Source organism: Epinephelus fuscoguttatus, linkage group LG3 (genome assembly GCF_011397635.1).
Source record: "Epinephelus fuscoguttatus linkage group LG3, E.fuscoguttatus.final_Chr_v1".
Lineage (NCBI taxonomy): Eukaryota > Metazoa > Chordata > Actinopteri > Perciformes > Serranidae > Epinephelus > Epinephelus fuscoguttatus.
In genome coordinates, this window is record NC_064754.1 from 43,913,407 (window position 1) to 43,933,578 (window position 20,172).

Here is a 20,172-nt window from a genome sequence, read left to right on the forward strand (position 1 = left end):
GCGATGGAAGATGCATTCAGTTTAAACAATTTCGCGTTAGGAAAATGGAAGTAAAAGTACCAGTAAAACAATATAAAAAATACTCCTTTCAAAATCCAACTTTTAAAAATTTTGTGAGCAAAAACTATTTCAGGTAGGTCCATTAAAAGTCCTTGTTCTGCAGAGAAAGACGTCCCCATGACTGATATATTATTGTGTATGATATTATCAAGTTTTTGCACTAATGCATCAATGTTCAGGCAGCATTTTATCGTTCGAGCTTATTTTAACCACACAGTTTGGTGGTATTGTCCAGTGGTTTCCAACCTAGGGGTCAGGCCCCTCCAAAAGGTCACAAGCAGAGGTGTAGCACCAAATTTTGGGTCCCATGCATAAGCAGTCTCTTGGGCCCCTTGCCCTTCCTCTCTTGATCCATGTCTCCCTCATGCACTTTCTAATTTTCATATCTTTTTTTTTTTTTTTTTTCAAAGTCAGTTTGCTTTTTTCCCTTTTGCTTTCTTACTTTTCTTTTGAGGAACCCTGGTTTCCACATGACAGTGAGTGTTGGTGCTCCAGCAGCATAAGCAGTCACCAGCTTGGCTTTAGCTATGTTTAGAGACAAATCCTTGTGGAAGAGTGGACTAAACCATTTTGCACCTTAAAAGTTCATTCTCACTGCCGCGATGCGGAAATGTGGGACGGATTTGCGGAATATTCGCAAAGCGCTTTTCCGCGTTTAAACCACACACAGGCGCGGTACGGACGCGGTGTGGAATTTTGCGTTGTTGTGTTCCAAGTCCACGCAGTGTGAACGGGTGTGAGTCAGTAATGTTAGCTACCCTAATGCCTAGCTAACGTTACCTTAGTTAGCACTATCTATCTAGCTAGCAAGCAAGCGTCAACATCAACATTCTTTAGCACTTACCACTCTCACCGCAGCCACCAAGCTGGACAATGGACTGCCAGACGCTGTTGTTCATAAAATCATCCCGTCTTTTATCAAAAAGGACGGGGTGCTGTGAAACGAGGTTTACCAACCTTTCTCCCATACTGTCCTGCCTGACTGGATTTTGGATTCTCCCCCGGGTCTGCGCAACGTTACTGTAAACAAGCAATTTCATTGGTCCAGCTGTGTAGTTCTACTGGTGAATTCCACGGGGGTCAAAGTCTGGACGGGAACTTTTTTCACTGCACGAAAGTTCTGCCGCGGTGTGCAAACTTGAACCCATGAAATCAGCTTTTATATTTTTCCGCGAGCAGAATCCGCGTGGATATTCGCCCTCAATGAGAATGGACTTCAAGAGGTGAGAGGGGGCCTCAGAGAGCTTCCACTAGTTTTTTTTATACAAAGTTCAGTCTTTCACAGATTTTCATTTAGTTATGGCACACAATTATTGAGCAGTAAAAATTGCAAACAAAACAAAACTTTTTTCTTCCAGGCTTTTTGAGGGCTCCACTTCCATTGGGGCCCCAGGTATTCAGTCCCACTTTCCCCCTCCACTGAAACGCCCCTGCTGACCAGATAGGATTGATGACAGTGCTGTTGCACAAATCTGTTTTCTTCTTCTTCTTTTTATTTTTTTCTAGATGGCTTTAATTAAGACAATAAAGATCTGATCTGTGTTATTATATTGTAATATATTGTATTCAATTCCTCCAGTGCAGACTTTTAATTATCATTGCCATTACAGTAGCTGGTGTCAAGCCCTCAGTTATTGGACTACTGTAGACCCCCAGCAGTAACTATAGCCAGAGAACACTGACAAACTTAAGACCTAAAGCTTTCTACTTAAATTCAAGTAGGCCTAACTCTCTGTAAAGACAAGACTGCACCAAATGTGAGATATCTCGCTTATTTCCCGTTTCCTGATGATATTTAAGCGAACATGGGAAACAATACAGGGTTCATCTCTCCCTCCTACCATCTCTGACACTGAGCTCCTGACGCGCATACTGCCGCTCCTCAGCACGCATGCTCTGCATCGTGAGCTCATGGCGTGTTAGATAATCACACCGAGGGAACAAAAGCTTTCTATGCCCCAGGAATTAATGCAAGCAACATATCATTAAAGTGCACAGGATACTGGAAACACATGCGCAATGCACAGGAGGAAACAAGGAGCGGAACCGGAAACAATGACGCACAATGACGTCTTCTTTCGGACGTCACTGGCCGTGCTCTATGGCAGTGCTAGAATCATAGATAGAACTAAAATATTAAAACATTATAGGGTAATATGGTAAGTAATTAAATACGAAAACAGTTTTTTAAGGAGTTGATAGGCTATTTTTAATGAGATAAAACCTTTATGATCTTTGTACAGAAATAATGGTAGAGATAATAGGTTAATGATAATAATAATAATTTCTGTTATGTAGCTCACAGTGCTTTCCAGATCAAGTTGAAAAAAGATTAAAAAAAATAACTGAATAAAAAATAATCAGAAACCCATGTAAGCCCCTTCTGTATAACAAAAGTTAGAGACATGAGAGCACACATATTGAGCAGCACTGTGCCCATACATGAACAGATGGAGGTGCAAGTGCAGGTAAAAGAAATACGTTCATATGTAAAAAAGGAAAAGCCAGATAAGAGAATGACACTCACATATAGTAGATTAAATTTAAATTAAAGTAATGACCACATACAAACAAATATGAAAACACAAATTCTTGAATTTAAAATGGATAAAATTTGCAAAATACATGCAAGTACACATAAAGACGCTAAATGATGATTCTAAAAGAAGCACACTTTCAATATGTAATGACAATGAAGTTAAAATAAAACACCATAACATAGTAATATAAAGAGAAAATAGCATGATGTGAGAATGGAAAAAACAGTCTTGCCATCTTGTAAAACTGAGTTTTAAGGAGATACTGAAAAGCTGCATGTGGTCTCCCAATCTCACACTGACGGGATGTGTGGTCATTTTAACAGTAGAGGACAGTGCCGAGAACATAATAACTCATGTACTCACATCATACTCAACAAGTATGACGTAGACTAAGATAAACAAAGTAAATAGATTGACTGATAAATGAAATCAGTGCATAAACAGGAGCCATAGCCAAACACCACCACCACACTACACTGCCTGTCTGCCAGCACTCTTCCTCTGCTTCTTTGTGCTCTGTTCATTGCACATCGGTGCAGCACCAAAACACATGTTGAATTTGTTAAAATTAATTATCAGAGCTGCGGTGTGGAAGATGTTAACATTATTTCAAGTTGAGCTTTTGTTCATAAAGACATGTGGAAGTGGGAAAGTAATTCAGCTGGTGAACCCGAACCTGGCAGAGAGCTGGAGGGAGACGGTGTGATTTTACCCCAGACTAGCTCACTTAAGCTTAATGGTGGGTTGTTGCCTCCGTTAGACTTGCTGTATTGAGATGTTTTAATAGTACTTTAATGTCACAACAGTGACAAACAATGCTAAGGCTTGGAGCAAACACTATGGTTACCTGGCTGTCCATGGCGGCAGGTCAGGGAGACGTGAGTGCTGCTCAGCAGGCGCTCGATTTGCTTTTGTTAAATGCAGTGGCTGTGACAAGGAAAGTTGAAAAGGAAGGGCAAGGGGCTCAACTCAAATGCAGCTGTAAGGTGAACAACACACATTTAATTGAGCATCTGGGCCAGATTTAAAAAAATGAAATACATAAAAATATTAAGAGAGACAGAAACAAAAAAGTCTTGCAAAATCTAGCCAGAGGTCAAAAGGGCGGGTGCTTTCCTAGTAGCGCTTGTTGTTGTTTGTAATGAATATAAAAGGGGGTCAGAGGGAACAGGGAATGCTTGCATAGGGCACTGAATCTGCAAGGTCCAGCACTGTTTATTTGTGTAGATAGATAGATAGATAGATAGATGTTACATAGAAATAGCATATTAAAAATAGTACTGTAGGAAATATTCTTAAATAGGAGATCAGATAAATACTTCCATGCTTAATAAAAAGGCAAATCACTCTGTACCTGACCATTTCACACAGAGCTCATCACCCCAGAGGCATCGCCTGTCTCTGTATGACTGTGTTTGCATTGCCATCTAGTGGACAGTCTCCCATTTGCCTCAACAGACATCATATAGTAAGTGCTTTAATTGTTCCTCCACAGTCATTTTGCAACTTAGAGCTTTAATGTGTAGCAATGTGACTTATATTTCTATGTCAGCAAATGTATCATCACTTATGGTGTTTTTTTTTGTGTGTGGTGTTTTTTTTAATACCTCCCCAGTACCACATATGTGACAGTTTGTGGGTGACGTGCAGGAGGAGGAGAGTTTCCCCCTTCACACCCTCTGGACTCTGGTCGGGACCTCAGTGCAGTGAGAGCTCAGGCAGGAAAAAGGTGAAGAAGATGAAGAAGCTGGTGGTGTTTTTGCTCTGCGTGGTCCTGCTGACCATCTACACAGGTAGGAAACTCTCAGGGATTTACCTGAGGAGAGCAGTAGGCTGTCACTGCGAATTATGGGTGAAATTTAAATTAGATTAAATCAAAAGAACCATTTTTTTTCAATGCAGAGTGATTTTACAGCAGTGAGCAAGTCAGTGGGTTTGGGTCCGTTAAAAAAGAAAAGACATCTGTCTTTTATTGCATGGCTATGTTTAGATGCTGAATCAAGGAGGGAAATGGTGTTTCATTATTTCATTGTTTTTGCACAAGTGCATTTTCATGTACAATTGATTTAATTTCAGCATGCAGCCTTGCTATGAACATAAAGTGAAATTGCAAAAATCTTCACAAATACTATTATTGAAAGCCTTCTTAATGAGACAGTTGCAGAATGAATGTGATTGTTTTGCCACGTTGTTGCAAAGGCCCAGGGAGCAGCAGCAGCAGCAGCAGCAGCTCGGGCCTTGTGTTGATTCACAGCAGCTCCCTGTGGCAGGAGAGGAGGAGAGAGCTTGCCTGGCTGCCTGCTGGGTCACGTGCTGCATGGGCCTGACTCCCTGGGGAGTGAGGAGGATGAATGGGCACTTTGTTACCTTCCACCAAATACCCTGCCTCCCAGTACAGGCCTGGGTTGGAGGGAGACAGAGAGCCCTCGCTCTGCAGTGTGTGTGTGTGTGTGTGTGTGTTTGAGCAGCTCCCTTGGGGCTTGCTTTGGGGAGTAAACAGCCTCACATGGACTAGCTAAACAGATCAGGTCAGCCACAGCTCAGCAGCAGCAGATAGTGATGAGAGGTTTATTCATGGGTCTGAACACCGTGTCCACTGAGAGGAATGTTATCCTGATTAGCCAACACCCAACCACCAAGCAAACAGCTGTTATGGTCATAGAAAAAAGCTATTAAAAAAAAAACTCAGGCAGAGGTTAACTCAGAGCAGACAGTCTTAGTCCCTTAATCTCTGTGGAGACTGCTAACACACACACACACACACACACACACACACACACACACACACACACAAAATTACAATTCTTTTATCTCTTTGATGTATAGTATATCAGCCTTATTGAATCTTTACTGGTAGAAGAATTGGATGTGTGTGTCACATGACATGAGAGTAAACATCTGATCACTTTGCAGTCCAACTCTTATCTTTGTCTCTCTCAGATGCCAACCCTATCATCAAGGAGAGCTTCGCTAAGCAGCTGCTCCGCAGTAAGAGGCAGGATCAGCCAATGAAGCCTGGCCACCCCGATGAGCCAATGAGAGTAAGTTTCATTCAGAGCAAAGAGCACAGACACATCAGGTGGAGACTGACTGATTATTGACTATTGATTATACTGAGTTCTATAGCTCTGTGGGTAACACTACATTTTACCCTTCCTCTCATTACCACTACATACACAATAAAATATAACACAGCTGTAAGAAATTATAAACAGGGTCCCACTCATTTTCATGGCTTTGAGTTTTTTTTCAAGAACCCATGATAACATTTTTTTTTCTTCTTCCCCCACTTGCCTGGTGTTCTTTTACATATATTAGATTCTATTCAAACATAATTTTAGAGACAATACATACTAGAGCTACATTTCGTCGACAGCCAAAGAGAATAGATGTGCTGCTATGTTACATTATGTTGAAGGTTATCCACTGGAGATAAGCACAATTTCATTACACACAACAAAATCCCACGACTTTTCCAAAACTCTTAAAGACTTTTTCAGGCCTGGAAGATGTGATTGTGAGATTCCATGACTTTTCCATTCTTTCCATAACCGTGGGAACCCAGTATAAATACATTTGAAGTGATCATCAATATCTTGGTCAACAATAATAATCCCTCATATGAAGCATCCCTTACTGTTGTATTAACAGCAGTGAATGCATGATAACACCACACACACAAAAATAAATAAATTATAAAGTGTTTTATAAGCAGTTATTACTTGCAGGCTTATTTTAAACGGTTTTAAATTGTATTCCAAATTCATGAAAACATATAATGTATACATATATAATGCAACTACATTATATCACTTAATGTCATTAAGCATTCATTATCTGTTCATTAGAGATGCTTCATAATGGGAAGTTGTTCACAGATAATAAACGGACACTTAAAAGCTTACAGCTATATTACAGTGTGTTATAAATGATTTATTAAGTGTTAATGTTCTGTGTATTGATGCTAACTGGCAGGTTTGAAATAAACTGTGTTGTGATTGTTCTATAGGTTTGTACAAGATGCATATTTACACACTACACCAGTATCTTTTAAAAAACATATTCCCTCATTTTATAATTTATTTATTTGCTTTTTAAAATGTTCTTGTGTGGTTTAACTTTTCAAGTGTCACTTGTATTAATTTATTTATTTAAAATACTGGAGACACACTGAATTTTTGACACCTGCAGGGTGAGCCACGTCTGTGAGCGGGTATAATGGCCACCAACAATCCAAGAAAGCATGGCTGAGAGACTTTATCAATAGATAAGGTAAAATGCTGATCCCTCCTCACTTAAAGAGCAGGCAAAGCAGGTAAAGCAGATAATGGTGTGTCCCATATCACCAGTGATGAATCTGAAGGCTGAGTGACATACTGCATCTAAAGGTGGGAGAATGGAGCTGGATGCGTATCTATAAATAGCATTCCTGTCGCCCAATACAGAGAGGTGAATAATGGAAAACAGGATTTATTTCTAAAAGAGCCCACATACAGCTGACATGCAAAAATCTAAATTTCAGGTCAACAAAGAGTCAAGCAACATGACAAAGCAAAAATCTCAAAGACCATAAAAAACAATAATAAATCAACACAAATAATATTCAAGTAAAAAGCTAAGATATCAAAGAAATTGAATGATTCTATGATGGATATTAACTTAATCTATGCCATAAATGGAGTCCATTACAGACCACAGTCATTGTGGGGTGGAAGAATTTAACCTGAGCACCTTTAGGTTGCAAAAGCATTGGACATAATCAGAACATCACTGTGTAAGAGCGAATTCACGGATCACTCTCTAAGGCATTTACTGTGCAGCACTAAAATCAAAATAAGTACCAATAAACAAACTATCTTGCCTTCTCTCCCAGGCTTTTGCAACAAAATGGCAAACTTTAAAACATCAAAATGAAACAGCCATTCTAGCTTTTGTTCATCTGAGCACCAGAACATGTCAGGCTTTAGACAAGCCATTTCATGGAACATCATCTCTCTTAAGTCATCATAGTTTGTACAGTATAAAAGAAAATGGGACTCACTTTCCACTTCACCCCGATCACACAACTCACACATTCTGTTTTCCATCTGAATATTACTGAAGCCCAACGTCACTGGCCAGAGGAAGAATATCAGTTCCCAGCTGTGCAGCTTAAGATCTTTGGCTTTTAGATAGGTGAGATGTTGCATATGATTCAGGGCCAAATGTCTGTTCTGTATGCACATATGTCCTTGATTAAGACATTGACAGAATGTTTTCGAACCATTTCTCGTAAAATGTCAGTAACAGCTTTTTCTTAATAGAGCTAACATTGCAGCATAAGTTAGTCCTGTAAATATACACCATGTTCACCCCCTTAAATACTGAGCAAAGCGGAGGTCAGTTTTAGGCATGGGCACAGGGACGCAGTGCCACCTCTCTGCCTGCCCCACTGATGCCAAATACAGCCAACTGCAGCCCTGAATAATTCTCACTTTGAGCCAGGGGTGTAAATATAGACAGTGCAGGGCGTGTGGTTGCACTGGGGCCCATTGAGATGAGGAGACTGATTGCCACTTGGAAATACGCCCACATTCAAAGAAGAACTCCTGTTAAATCAGAAATAGTGGGATTTTCTATATATGCATCTCTGTCATGGCTTTGTGTTTTTGTAAAATATCAATATATAATAAATTCTTATTCTACATAAACTATAACACAACTATAATATGGCTATAAAAACGATTTAGTTTAACTAATAATTTTCTTTTGTAGTTTTTGTCATATACATATATGTAATGGTATTGCTGGGTACTAATATGTATGTTGATGTTGTCCAATATCAAGTCTCTGTTTAATCATGGAACAAGATGATAGGATTTACAACAGCTAGTTTATGTGCAAAATCTCTCAAGACTGATAAACTGGGTGCATCTGCAAGTGGATTAACTATTGAAAACGGTAGTGTTGCCATTTTTATCTTCGGTGAACGCGACGGAGGCAAGACGAGAGCAATCAAAAATGGTTTATAAAAACTACGTGGAAATATTCGTGTTTTATTGGCTGACAGGTCCGTCTGGCTGACAGGTACACCTACAAGCCGGTGTGTCAAAGACTTTTTTTCCCGTCCGGTAGGCTACTGACACACCGGGACAAACGGAAAAAACGGGTTTGTTAATAAAAAAGAATGAAATTCCTCCATGTATTACATTCGCCGAATTTACAAGATGAGTCAAATCATTAAGATTTTGTTGTAGTCCGTGTTTAAGAGCGTTTATAAAGCTTTCCCTGTCTCAACAACTCACAAAACACTGCGATTTTTAAAAGGAGTCTGGTAGGCTACTTGCACCCCGGGTGACAGAGGAGTGTATTGCAGTACTGTACTCTTTAGATTGTGGCCCTAACATGTCGAATCAAATACGGTTCTCTGTCAGAGGTCGCGTCGCATAATGTTACAGTGTAGATCCAAAAACAAACTAAATAAACAAGTAGCTACATGACACATTCATTTTACTCCTTGAAAACTCCGTGCGCGAACTGACTTTATTTCTCAGACTGTTGACAGTCAGACAGACAACTGCAGCTGATGGAGAGGGCAACAGTTCGTTCACTGCACTGCACGAGCTGTGTCTGAAAATTGTGTGTGAATAAAAGAAAACCTATTAAATATTCCAATAGACTAACGTACAGTTGTGGAAGAAGTACTCAGATTATTTACTCAAGTAAAAGTAGCAACAGTGTAGAAATACTCTGTTGCAAGAAGTCCTGCGCTCGAAATATCATTCAAGGAAAAGTACAAAAGTATTAACATCAAAGTAAAATAGCCTACCAAAAGTAAAAGTACTCATTATGCAGAATGGCCCATTTCAGAATTGTATTATTGTAGTATAATTACTGATGCATTAATGTGTTCATCACTTTAACATTGCAGCTGATAAATGTGGAGCTCATTTTAAATATAGGCTCACTGCTGCGTAGTTTAATCTATATTAATACATCACATGTTATTAGTTGGTTTATATTTTGTACTAATAACCTCAAAATAGAGCTTGTTATCAAAAAAATATTCTCAGGGCACAATCCTCCCCGGACCCCCCTGCTGAGGTCAGGTCTACACCCCAAATGTCCTCAAACCCTAAAAAACAGCACCCATTCAGCTTGAGATAAAAACATGAAACAGTTCATATACAGCCCTGAGTATGAATTCATATTACCAACCAACATTTCTTACTGTCCCACTATTCAAAGCAGTCTGGAAGCAGGCCTGAGCAGAGCCCTCCTGCGCCTGGAGAACAATGTGATTTACTCCACACAAACACCTTATTTATTCTGCCCTCTGCCACTTTCAAAAAATATATATATATATTACCTACTTATTATAATAGAGCCTGGTTGACTTGCTATAGAAAACATTCACCCCAAAACTTAATATAAGACACAGGGTTTTTGAATATATTACAAATCTGACTAATATAAGACAGGCACGTCCAGCCTTTGTCACTGTCATTTCTGTGACAACTATTGTAACTGCAGCAGCTCTTTCTATTTCTGTCACCACTTGTTTGTGCATTGTGATGCTCTGAAGGCATCAGTTCATCAGAGTACAAGTCCAAGCATGTTTCCCTCTGCTTAGCCCTACTCATCTCTGTAATTTCACTATGTGCAGTTTGTTGTGCTGTTGTGGTGTGATGCAAAAATGAAAGCAGAGGAATTCATAGATCTGAGTCAGCACTGATTCCCCCACTTCAAACACTCAGTTTCATTTGTGCAAATGTGGCTGGCAAAACATATACAGTTATACCAGCTTTCTTCTTTCTTCTTTCGGTACCTCAACCTTGTTTGCCTTCCTCCTCCCCCTCAGGAGCACCTGCTCCACATGCAGGCTCTGGATCAGAGGGCCCAGGAGACTAACTTGGAGCACTGGCTGAACCCCCACTGCTACCCTCACTGTGACAGGAACTATGGACACCCTGTCTGATGATGGTGATGACTGAGGTCTCCACAATGCCGCTTCAACCCCCACAAAGCACACTGCACATGAATTGAACAGCATTCACATACACAGCAGCTTAATCATCAATTTTCATTTCACATAGATTTTACTAACAAGACCCCAACACATGACATAATCCTTCTTCCACACAAACGTTTGGGATTACAGATTTATTATCAGTTCAGAAGTGATATGACTTTTTCAACATTTCAAAAGGACAAACAAGCTGTTCTGCTTCACAGTGAAGACACCTCAGTCATCTACAACTATATCTTTTTTACCTTTTTCTCTTTTGCATACTGGATTGCTTATTCTTACAGGATGTTGACATTTTGTAATAGCTGTAATGTTATTTCTCTTCCTGTTTGTTATTTTTGTGATTTTATCTTGACTGTTTTGCACAGCAGGAAACCTCAGAAACCTGTAAAACACCTTCCGGAGTTGGTAGTCCTTAAACACAGTCACTTACCTTGCTGAAATCATTTAAAACTCAAACTGGTTTCATATAAACTGTATTTCACAGACAATGTAGACAATAAATTAAAAAATAACGTTGGGATAGTTTGAAACTGAGTAACATCGGCTTGTCACTAAAATAAAAACTTGCATAACATTCTGTGCTTTCTGCTTATAAAAAGACCAGATGCTGTAAAAGCAAAGTGAAGCCCTAGGGGTTGTTTCAGAACTGTTGCCACTGATTCTGAGTGATACTGAAATATGCTTCATGTCTGATACAGCCTGTTAGGATGCTGCTGCACAGATCATGTTTGACTTCACCTGATTATTTGTTCTGTCCCTGTTTTCTCTTCACAGTGAAGGACCAGAAGTGACAGCATGGACCCAATGGGGAAAACTCTTGAAAAATTAAAAGATGGGAAGACATACTCTCTCTATGCTGAGATATGACCATGTGAAGAGTGGATAAATGGTCATACATATATCTCTCTGTATTACAGCTGTGTAGTTTACTGCTTTCAGTGGTTTCTGCATTTATCAATCAATCAATTGTGTATCAATCACCATCAGAGTGAGATGTATTAACAGTGATATAATCACAAATAAATCCAAATGCATGAGTAACAATGTTTGTGTTATGGTTATTATTAATATGACATAAGAGGAGAGGCTGACAGCTGTACACCTTTTAGTTTCAGCCCACTCTTGTTCCCTCGCGGAGAGAGCCAAACAGCTCCTGTTACAGTTAGTGACAGAATGGATTTACCGCATCACATCGAAATGAGGTGCAGACGTTTAGTTAACCCCTTGGCAGCGAGAAAAAAATCTATATTTTTGGCATGTTATAGCCTTTAACTTTGGTTCAGTTTCAGTTTTTGATTTAGAGAGGACTGGGATCAGATACGTGATCAAAAGCACAGTAAATCATTTATTTCGCTTCATGTGGAACCACTGCACAAAAGAGACGGCGCTTGTTTATGGGTTAATCGGCAGTCCTGTGCATTTAAGGTAGGCTATGTGCTACCGAAGCTTATAGGTGGATCTAATGCGTCATGCATGAACAGGGCGGTGTCATGTCTGCAGAGAGCAGTGGAGAGTTGATCATCCGGCTGCACAGCCGGGAGAAATAGGCCTATAGAAAACCTGATCAGAAAAAATAGGCCATTCAAAAGAGGAAATATGTATTTTAAAAAGCGCATCTTGAACATCTGTAAACACTCTATAACTGCTGTATTTGTGGTATTAATAAATAGGCCTACTAATATATTTTACCTGTGTAAAAATAAATATTAGGCTATACAAGACATAAATAAATGCGCCGCTTGTTCTGAAACGATACAGCATGAATAAAATAATGAATAAGAAACATTGGAATATAGCGGTTGGGGCCTGTGACAATGAACAGTTGCATGTTTGTCATCGTCATTTATTCAAATGACTAAACTTTTAAAACGCAGACGCACACATTAAAATCAAATATCCACAGCAGGTCTACGGGCTGCTGTAGATAGAGACAGACAGAATCCAATTTTCTGCAAACCTACTGTAACTCTGAGCAGAGATGAATGTAGGCCTGCAGCAGCAGGTTTTTGTGTTTTTCTCTAAGCCTGAGGCCTGTAACTTCTGCTCTTTGCACGAGTGACCCTTTAAAATAACGCATTTTTAAATAGATTTCACAATGACCTATGACTGGAATTAAGGTCATTAAAACATATATAAGAAACGATAAATTAACCTTAACCATTTAGATGGTGACCTAAAGGCCTAAATGCGTAACAGGTTTCTATTAAATGTATTATTTCATTCATGTACGGGTTCAGGCGTTGCGTCCAATTATTTACAAACATGTGGAGGCCGACGGCGCTGTGATAATAACTGAGAGTAAAACACGACCACATGAGAAAATTCAAAGGGTTTATTGGAAAGCGTCTAAAAAGCAATTTGACACCAATTTTGTAATTATCTTATTACATTAAAGCTTTATGAAGGTTTTCTATGAAAAAATGTAAAATATACCATGTTAATGGAAAAAGTAGTTATACACAGCTTGGGAAAACTCGTAGAGTGTCCGTGTTGAATTTATTAATTTATCTTACAATTAGAAATGTTAGACATGACAAACTCCGAGCCAGACTCGGACTCTGAATACAACACAGACAGATCATTTCTTAATACTTTTGAATTCAAAGTGCTTGAGTACATTTTTAAATATCGACCCTATTGAATCAAACAGGGTATATTCAGTCTAATCAGTTCAAATTATAAGAAATATTCAATCCACAGACTGAATTTAATATCTAAGCCACACTTCACTTCTAAAAAATCTGCTAGCTTGAGCTCAGGCTGGAAGATATGAGAGTGAAATAAAAATACATTCTAGTTAGTTACAATTGCAAAATAGTAAAATTCACAAGCTCTGTACAGACAGCTGCTGCAAAGGAAACATGCAACTCAGTCATGTTCACCAATGCAAGATGTGAAATGGACTTCATTTGATTTGGTCAATACATTAAACAGATGCCCGACTTTATAATATATACATATGCACATTATGTAACTTGATTTTATACATTACATACAAAACTGCTTGGCTTAGTAATCACACTATGTCCTATAGGCGTCAGAATGACTCTGATGCAAGTCAGAGAAAACAAAGCGCGGCATAAAAAAAAAAAAAAAAAATCAGTCAATCATCTTTTGTCTTTGAAGAAACCTTTAGAAGTGCTGCTCTCCTTGATGGTGACGGTCAGGAAGTTGGTCGTCACGTCTGTCACCATGACCTTTTCCACATCCCCAATAGAGGGCCTCCATGTCACTTCATCCAAGTCATCATCGAGCCTGGTCGGGGACGGCCTGTCCAAGAAGTAAGGCTTTTCCATCTGTGGAAGCTCAGCAGGACGACTCAAGCTCTGGCTCATTTTGGACTGGTGCTTGAAGTGTACAGGTGCCAGGTAGGTGGAGCTGTCCTTAGTCCTGTGTGTGTCCATGTCAGTTCTGTGTGGATGCACGCTGCGGTCTGAGTAGAGCTTGTAGGAGCTTCCACCCGAGATTCCCCGGTTGTGTGTGTGGTGGTGATGGTGGTGGTGGTGATGGTGGTGTTTATGACTGTGACCGTGGATCTCTGGATGCCTGTGGGCCACTTTGACCAGCCTCATCTCTCCCCCCGCCTGGAGCTTAGCCAGTTTGTGAGGGTTGTGGCTCACCTGCTCCTCTGCTCTCCTCTTGTGGGACTCAGAGACTGCAGGGCTGCAGCTGCTGTCCTTGAAGCGAGGCTTTGGCTTTGGACCTCTTTTTTTGGGTATATGGATGAGGTCTTCTGGACTGGTTTGCTGAAGGGAAGGCTGCTGGTACTCACGGCTGCTCAGTTCTGGGGGTCGGACGCGTACGCTTTCTCCGCGGTTGACAGTACTGGGTGGGAAGATGGTGGGAACAACAGCTCTCAGGCCCTCTCTGGCCCTGGGGGTGACAACTGGCTCTGGGGTTGGGTAAGTGATGTTCATCCCTCTGACTGCATCACTCCTGAACTCATAGGACTTGGCTTTAACTTTAGCTTGAGCCTTTTGGAAAGGTAGGAAAAAGAGAGGGGATTTATGATTCAGATGTATACAGAAAAAATAAACTATTACCTTAAAGTTTTTTATTTCTTAGTTGACTTAACAGGCCTTTTTCACAGCATGCATTTTGACTTGTCATTGTAGAACCACAACACTGAGGTAGCATGCACAAACCAGGACCCTGGACACTGGAGCAGCAACACGGAATATTGTGCTCTTCCTACTCCCACACATTTTCTTGGCCAAAATTTTCAAAACTTTTCCATGACTTTTCAAGGACCCTTTCACAACACATAACACAATCGTAGTATGCTTTACTCCAAATGTTAATTATGATACGAAAATTAATCAGCAACCTTTTCCAATCTCTAATAATTGCTTTGATCACTTCAAACTATAAGGCACAGTCAGGCACTTACATTTGTAACAATTTATTTAATTACACACAACAAAATTCCATGACTTTTCCAAAACTTTCAATGATTTTTACTAATTCCATGACTTTTCCAGGTTCCATGACCGTGAGAACCCTGCCAAGTGTAGCATGTCAAAATATGTTCTCTGAGAAAGGCCTATAAATGTTGTTTAAATTACTGCCCGTGCCAGGCACTGGGCACAGGTATTAAACTCCATGTATCTGACATTTCGACAAGTTGAAAAATGAGTGTGAGTGGGAGTTTCAAACATGTTCTAAGAAGCTACTGCATTAACGACAGCCACAAATGATTCCTCTCTGATCTTTAATTATTGGTGAAAGTCCACTAACTAATTTTTGAGTCCTGTCAATGGACATTCTGGTATTTAGAACAAGATAAACTGTCTGTCGTCAAGCAACTTTCACGCTCTGTTGTTCTGGAAAGCTGAAACCTCTGGCTCACTACATCTGGCTAGATTGATCATTTCAAACTACAGAGCAGTCACATTTAGGGACAGTTCATTATTTATGAGAGGAGAGGTGATGTTGCATAATGGGGAAAGCACTTTAAATATTTTTTTAAGCACTGGGGAAGGAGTAATGTTTTTCAATTCAGCAAATGGTAGAAACTTTCAACTTTAAATGGGCGTATTTTATATTTATTTTGAATACCCCTAGAACTCCAAAACCCACAAGTGGGTTTGAAAGGCATCTCCAAAATCACACTATTTATCACACCCAGAAACTGTGAAATAAGGTTATTTATGGTGTAGGGAGGGTCATGCATTTACCCCAGTCACCCAGGGAGGCTTAAGAAAAAATATTTGAATCTCTAGGGAGGGACAGGATATAGAAAAAAAAGCCACACCAAAGCCACCTCTCTGCTCTGATAAGTAAAGTACAGTCCCTTATGTATTTGAATCTAATGAGAGCTGTGGCTTAAAAACGGATCTTCCAAAAACATTAAGGACTAAGAGTATGACGCTCCAACGGCAGCTTTACTGTCAGGAATGGCTTTTTTTAATGTATTCCAAACGCCCTGTAGCATGTCAACAGTTCCCCATTAGCTAATACACAAACTAAATACACTGAATATGCGTCATTAGCATCGTTAAGGAGCTTTGCGTATTTCGGGAAAATACAATGAGGCCGACGTGAATTTACATGTACTTAAATGAACAGTGAGGGGACCATGATACACATCATATAATGTCAGACAATGTTGTTATTGAAAATACGATCATATCGGGATGATAACACTGTCGCACACGAAACAAGGCTGCTGAATTTACCTTGAGCAGAAATGTCTTGGGTTTTGGTCCTCTCTTTTTGGGCCCATAGAGCTCCCTCTCACGCTCCCTGTGAAAAATATAGTGACAGACACCCACTTTCAGTGTCACGGGAGCAAAGTGCACCAAGGACACCGTATATTTAACGTTATTGGACGTTAACACTCACTGGCTCTGCCCATAAAGGCCAGCCCAGACATCTTAACGTTACCTCTGCTCGAAAGCGGCAAACAGGCGGGAGTCCAAAATATTTTCCTCCGGTTCCCAAGTGCTGTATCTGTGAATTAAAACATTAGTTACACTGAGGAAGCGAGCGCTGACACGCACACTGTGGAGATGGCCGTAGCGTTAGCTAGAGAGCTAAAAATCTCCATCGTGCTACACCTCAGTTTTAATCCGGGCTGCTGTCTCGCTAGCCTTGGCGAGCTAACGACAGCCACAGCCGAGACAGCACAGACACCACAGCCGCGGGTTGAAAACATACAAGAGACACAATGTAGCAGGACTTACTTGGGAGACCAGCCCTTCCATTTCACAAGGTATTCAATCCGACCCTGCATGCCATCAGAAACAAACAGAAATGACTTCATTAGCCTGCAGGGCAACAGTAGTATAGAGTGCGGTGTTGATGCATTAAATTCAACGCTCTGGGAAAAAAGGGCACGTTACATCTCACGCCTACCTTCCTTATCCTCCGTTTAATGATAGACTCGGCGGCGAACACCCTCTCCCCGACGGCGGACAGCTCCATGTTTACTCCAGTGCTACCTACCGTTAGCTTGGTGGACGCTAACGTTAGCAGAACAGATATTTTTCTCCAGTCCCAGCCACTCTGAATTCCCGACAGACCATAATACTCAGAATGGACGTCAGCGCAATTTTTTACTGCGTTGCTAAGGAACCGCAGTCGGTGGAACCTCTAGAAGAACGCCCATTGGTCCCACCGTTGCTACGTGCTCGGGTTGCTAAGTAAGGGGAGGAGCGTGCGCCTGTGTGAATTCTTTCGGGGGGGAAATGGTGGCTCTTTCCCCGCGCGGCGGGTGAATCATTTCGCGCAAGTTATTTGAGATATTCAAAAATGCACGTGGTAACAGAAGCAGTTTGTGCACGCGACAGTGTCGTCAAGCAAATAGAGAAACCAGGAAATGACAATGCCGTTTGCTTTATGCGGCTAGAAACCACATAAGAGACATCCTTAATTAATGTTAAGTCTATCCAGCATTGTATCTATCAGCTCATGCAGTACCCAGACGATCTTATGGGCCTATTAGTCCATTAGCACACACCTTATGACACTAGGCTATGTGTCAACGCACTACAAGTGTATGCTCGCATTAATTTTGTTTGTCCTTTCTGTTTCAGGCCAAGCACAGAGGATCAATACACTGCGCCTGTCAGGGAAAATCATGGGCTATCTGTATTCATATAATTTCATCTAATAGGCTAACCATTAAATGTAGCTACATTTGAAGCGAAAGTATTCAGGCATATGTACTAAATTTAGCCTATTGCATATAGCCATAGCTCTTAGTTTGTAATAATTACGCAGTGGGCTTCACTGCTGAATCAAAGACCTGACATCCAAGTAAAGCAGAGAGGTGGTTTTGATTTTTTTTTTTTTTTTCTTAATCTGTAGGATTTCTGTTACTGACCATTAGGCTATGTAAGACGTTTGGTGACTGTGATTTATGCAGTGTTAGAAAAACGAAGCTGATGCCATGAAAATGAACCAAGAAAAGACCGGCTGATGTAGCCCATGTAGCCTAAATATCCGGCAAAGGTCAGGGAAGCATTTCATAGACTTTTTGTCTGCATTCACTGCAAAGGTCCGATTAGCGTCGAGCCTACCCATCACCTCCATCTCTGTGCTCACACTCTGATTGATCCTTTCAATAAAACATGAAGTGGTTGCGGTCCGCCTCTGATATTTCTTAACAAATGGTTTTATATCATATGCTTTTTCTCTGATAATGAGATTGGCTACTCAATCAAAATGATCTGCAAATGCAGAAATAATCTGTATATTTTTTTAATGCACCAGCCAACGCAATCACCCAGAAAAAAATAGGCTAAACACCCGAGAAAGGAAAATATATCTATTAGTTTTGTCTTAAACTCTAAAATTGTGACTTAACAAAATAAAATAAAACCATATAGGCCTACCTAAATCCTAAGTAACTATTCAAATCAATAAATAAAAATAGTAAAAATAATGAGTGACAATGACGTGGCGATGTTTCATGCATCAGGTCACTGTTATGCTCAGTCTACAATCCACAGGCCGGTAAGTAGCTACATTTTTATGACATGAAAATAAGACAAAATATAGGCCTTTCAAAGGGGCAACTCCTTAGCAAAGGTAGGTAATATTGTTGTTTTTTTATTATTGTAATTATTTAGGCTTGTAATTAATACAAAACAAAAAGACCGAAAAATAAAGGGTAATAATAATAACAACAACAATAATGTATACCTGAACTATCATTATTTTGTATTTATTCATTTATTTTCAGGGGAAAGTTGCGGCTCAATGGAATAGCTCAAATAATCAGAGTAATAAGAAAATTATTCACAATACTAGATATTAGTTTAATTGTCTTTAGTATCTTTGGCAAACCTTTAAACTAGGCTATTCATTTTCCATTCATTAATTAACTGAAGAGTAAAATAAACACAGAACAACTGAGGGCAAAATAGATGAAAAAATAACCAAGTCTTATTAATGTGACTTCTTCATGCAGGCCGAATCGATGACCCGATAACTGATAACTGACTTTTGGAAAATAGATTATAGATCATCTGGACTCAGACTTATTCCAGCCTCATTTCTCGGAAGTACTAATAGCCAAACCAACTATTAAAATACTAGAATATCTCAATAAAGGATGCTACCTTATGCGAGTCTCTCCTTCCTATACAGAAGAAAAGGCATAGTCAGATTAATCTGAATGCGTCACACTCATGTCTAATGACGATTTAGATATTTCCACCGCAAAAAAAAAAAAAAAAAAAAAAAAGATTAAAAACGTGTAGGCCTACATGGAAAAGACTCTTGCTATCGCTGATTTAAAGGAATGTACGAACGTGGAATTAAATGTTAAGATCCAAAGTTTCCAAACCTGCAAATGACATTTATTTACCTCCTCTCTTGACTCTGTGTAAAGAATATTGACTTTCTGCAGCGTCACCGTCAGACAGTATAAAGCCTCTGAATCAAACAGCTTAATAAATTTAATTCGGAACATTTGTCAGAATGACTAAATATGTAATCAGAACCACTGATTTTGTCCTTTCAGTGAATTAAAAACTCTCCAGTCAGATAAAAGCAGAGATGATAATGAACGGCTTTTCGGGGTTGCAAGACAAGAACAAAGCGCTTTACGGAATAATGTCCTGGGCCGACAGCTTCATTTAAACACTCTAAAGACTTATGAGCCCACACACAGATATTTTCAAACAGCTGAGCGCAGAGATCAAGACAAAAACCTCTATTTAAATACAATGACAGTTCACAGTGGTCAGTGATTTATTACACTGACCAATATCTTATCTAATTCACTTGTCATAATATTTGCTGTCATAACTGCGTTAGGTGCAAATGATTAAGGTAGTTTGCAAACTGTGTAGTTAGTTTGGTACTTTGGTTGTTTGCAGACAGTTTGCAGACTGACAGTCTGCAAATTCAGTGCCATGGTGGATTATATTTTCTCTTCAGTCTTTATTTAGACGTGGATACACTGATACCACATTCACTACTGAAACAGTTTTTTCTTATAATTTCTTTCCAGTCAAGGAGGATCATCTCACACCCCCGCAGCCACAAATTCCATTCACTTGCAGACAGCAAAGCGGCGGCTTAGTAAAGATAAATCATATGTGTCCCAAC

General features: G+C 39.8%; 2 protein-coding genes across 4 annotated transcripts; one reads left to right on the plus strand and one right to left on the minus strand.

Moving 5' to 3' along the window:
• Positions 1-1,216: 1,216 nt before the first annotated feature.
• On the plus strand, positions 1,217-11,655 carry lg3h17orf67 (linkage group 3 C17orf67 homolog). Of its 3 annotated transcripts, none has more exons than XM_049572921.1 (5): positions 1,217-4,068; positions 4,216-4,393; positions 5,541-5,641; positions 10,441-10,562; positions 11,386-11,655. In XM_049572921.1, exons 1-4 carry the CDS (start codon positions 4,006-4,008, stop codon positions 10,555-10,557), a joined length of 459 nt encoding a protein of 152 aa, XP_049428878.1. In that variant the 5' UTR covers positions 1,217-4,005; the 3' UTR covers positions 10,558-10,562; positions 11,386-11,655. The 3 variants fall into 3 exon arrangements, with proteins under 3 accessions (XP_049428878.1, XP_049428876.1, XP_049428879.1); XM_049572919.1 differs by having other exon boundaries at positions 2,256-4,068; positions 10,441-10,574; XM_049572922.1 differs by lacking the exon at positions 1,217-4,068 and having other exon boundaries at positions 4,215-4,393; positions 10,441-10,574.
• Positions 11,656-12,929: 1,274 nt separating this feature from the next.
• cbx8b (chromobox homolog 8b) lies at positions 12,930-17,151 on the minus strand. The gene is made up of 5 exons (XM_049572900.1): positions 16,969-17,151; positions 16,797-16,840; positions 16,498-16,563; positions 16,290-16,356; positions 12,930-14,585 (listed from the first exon to the last, which is right to left on the minus strand). The coding sequence occupies exons 1-5, from the start codon at positions 17,035-17,037 to the stop codon at positions 13,719-13,721; spliced, it is 1,113 nt and encodes a 370-aa protein (XP_049428857.1). The 5' UTR covers positions 17,038-17,151; the 3' UTR covers positions 12,930-13,718.
• Between the last annotated feature and the right edge of the window lie 3,021 nt (positions 17,152-20,172).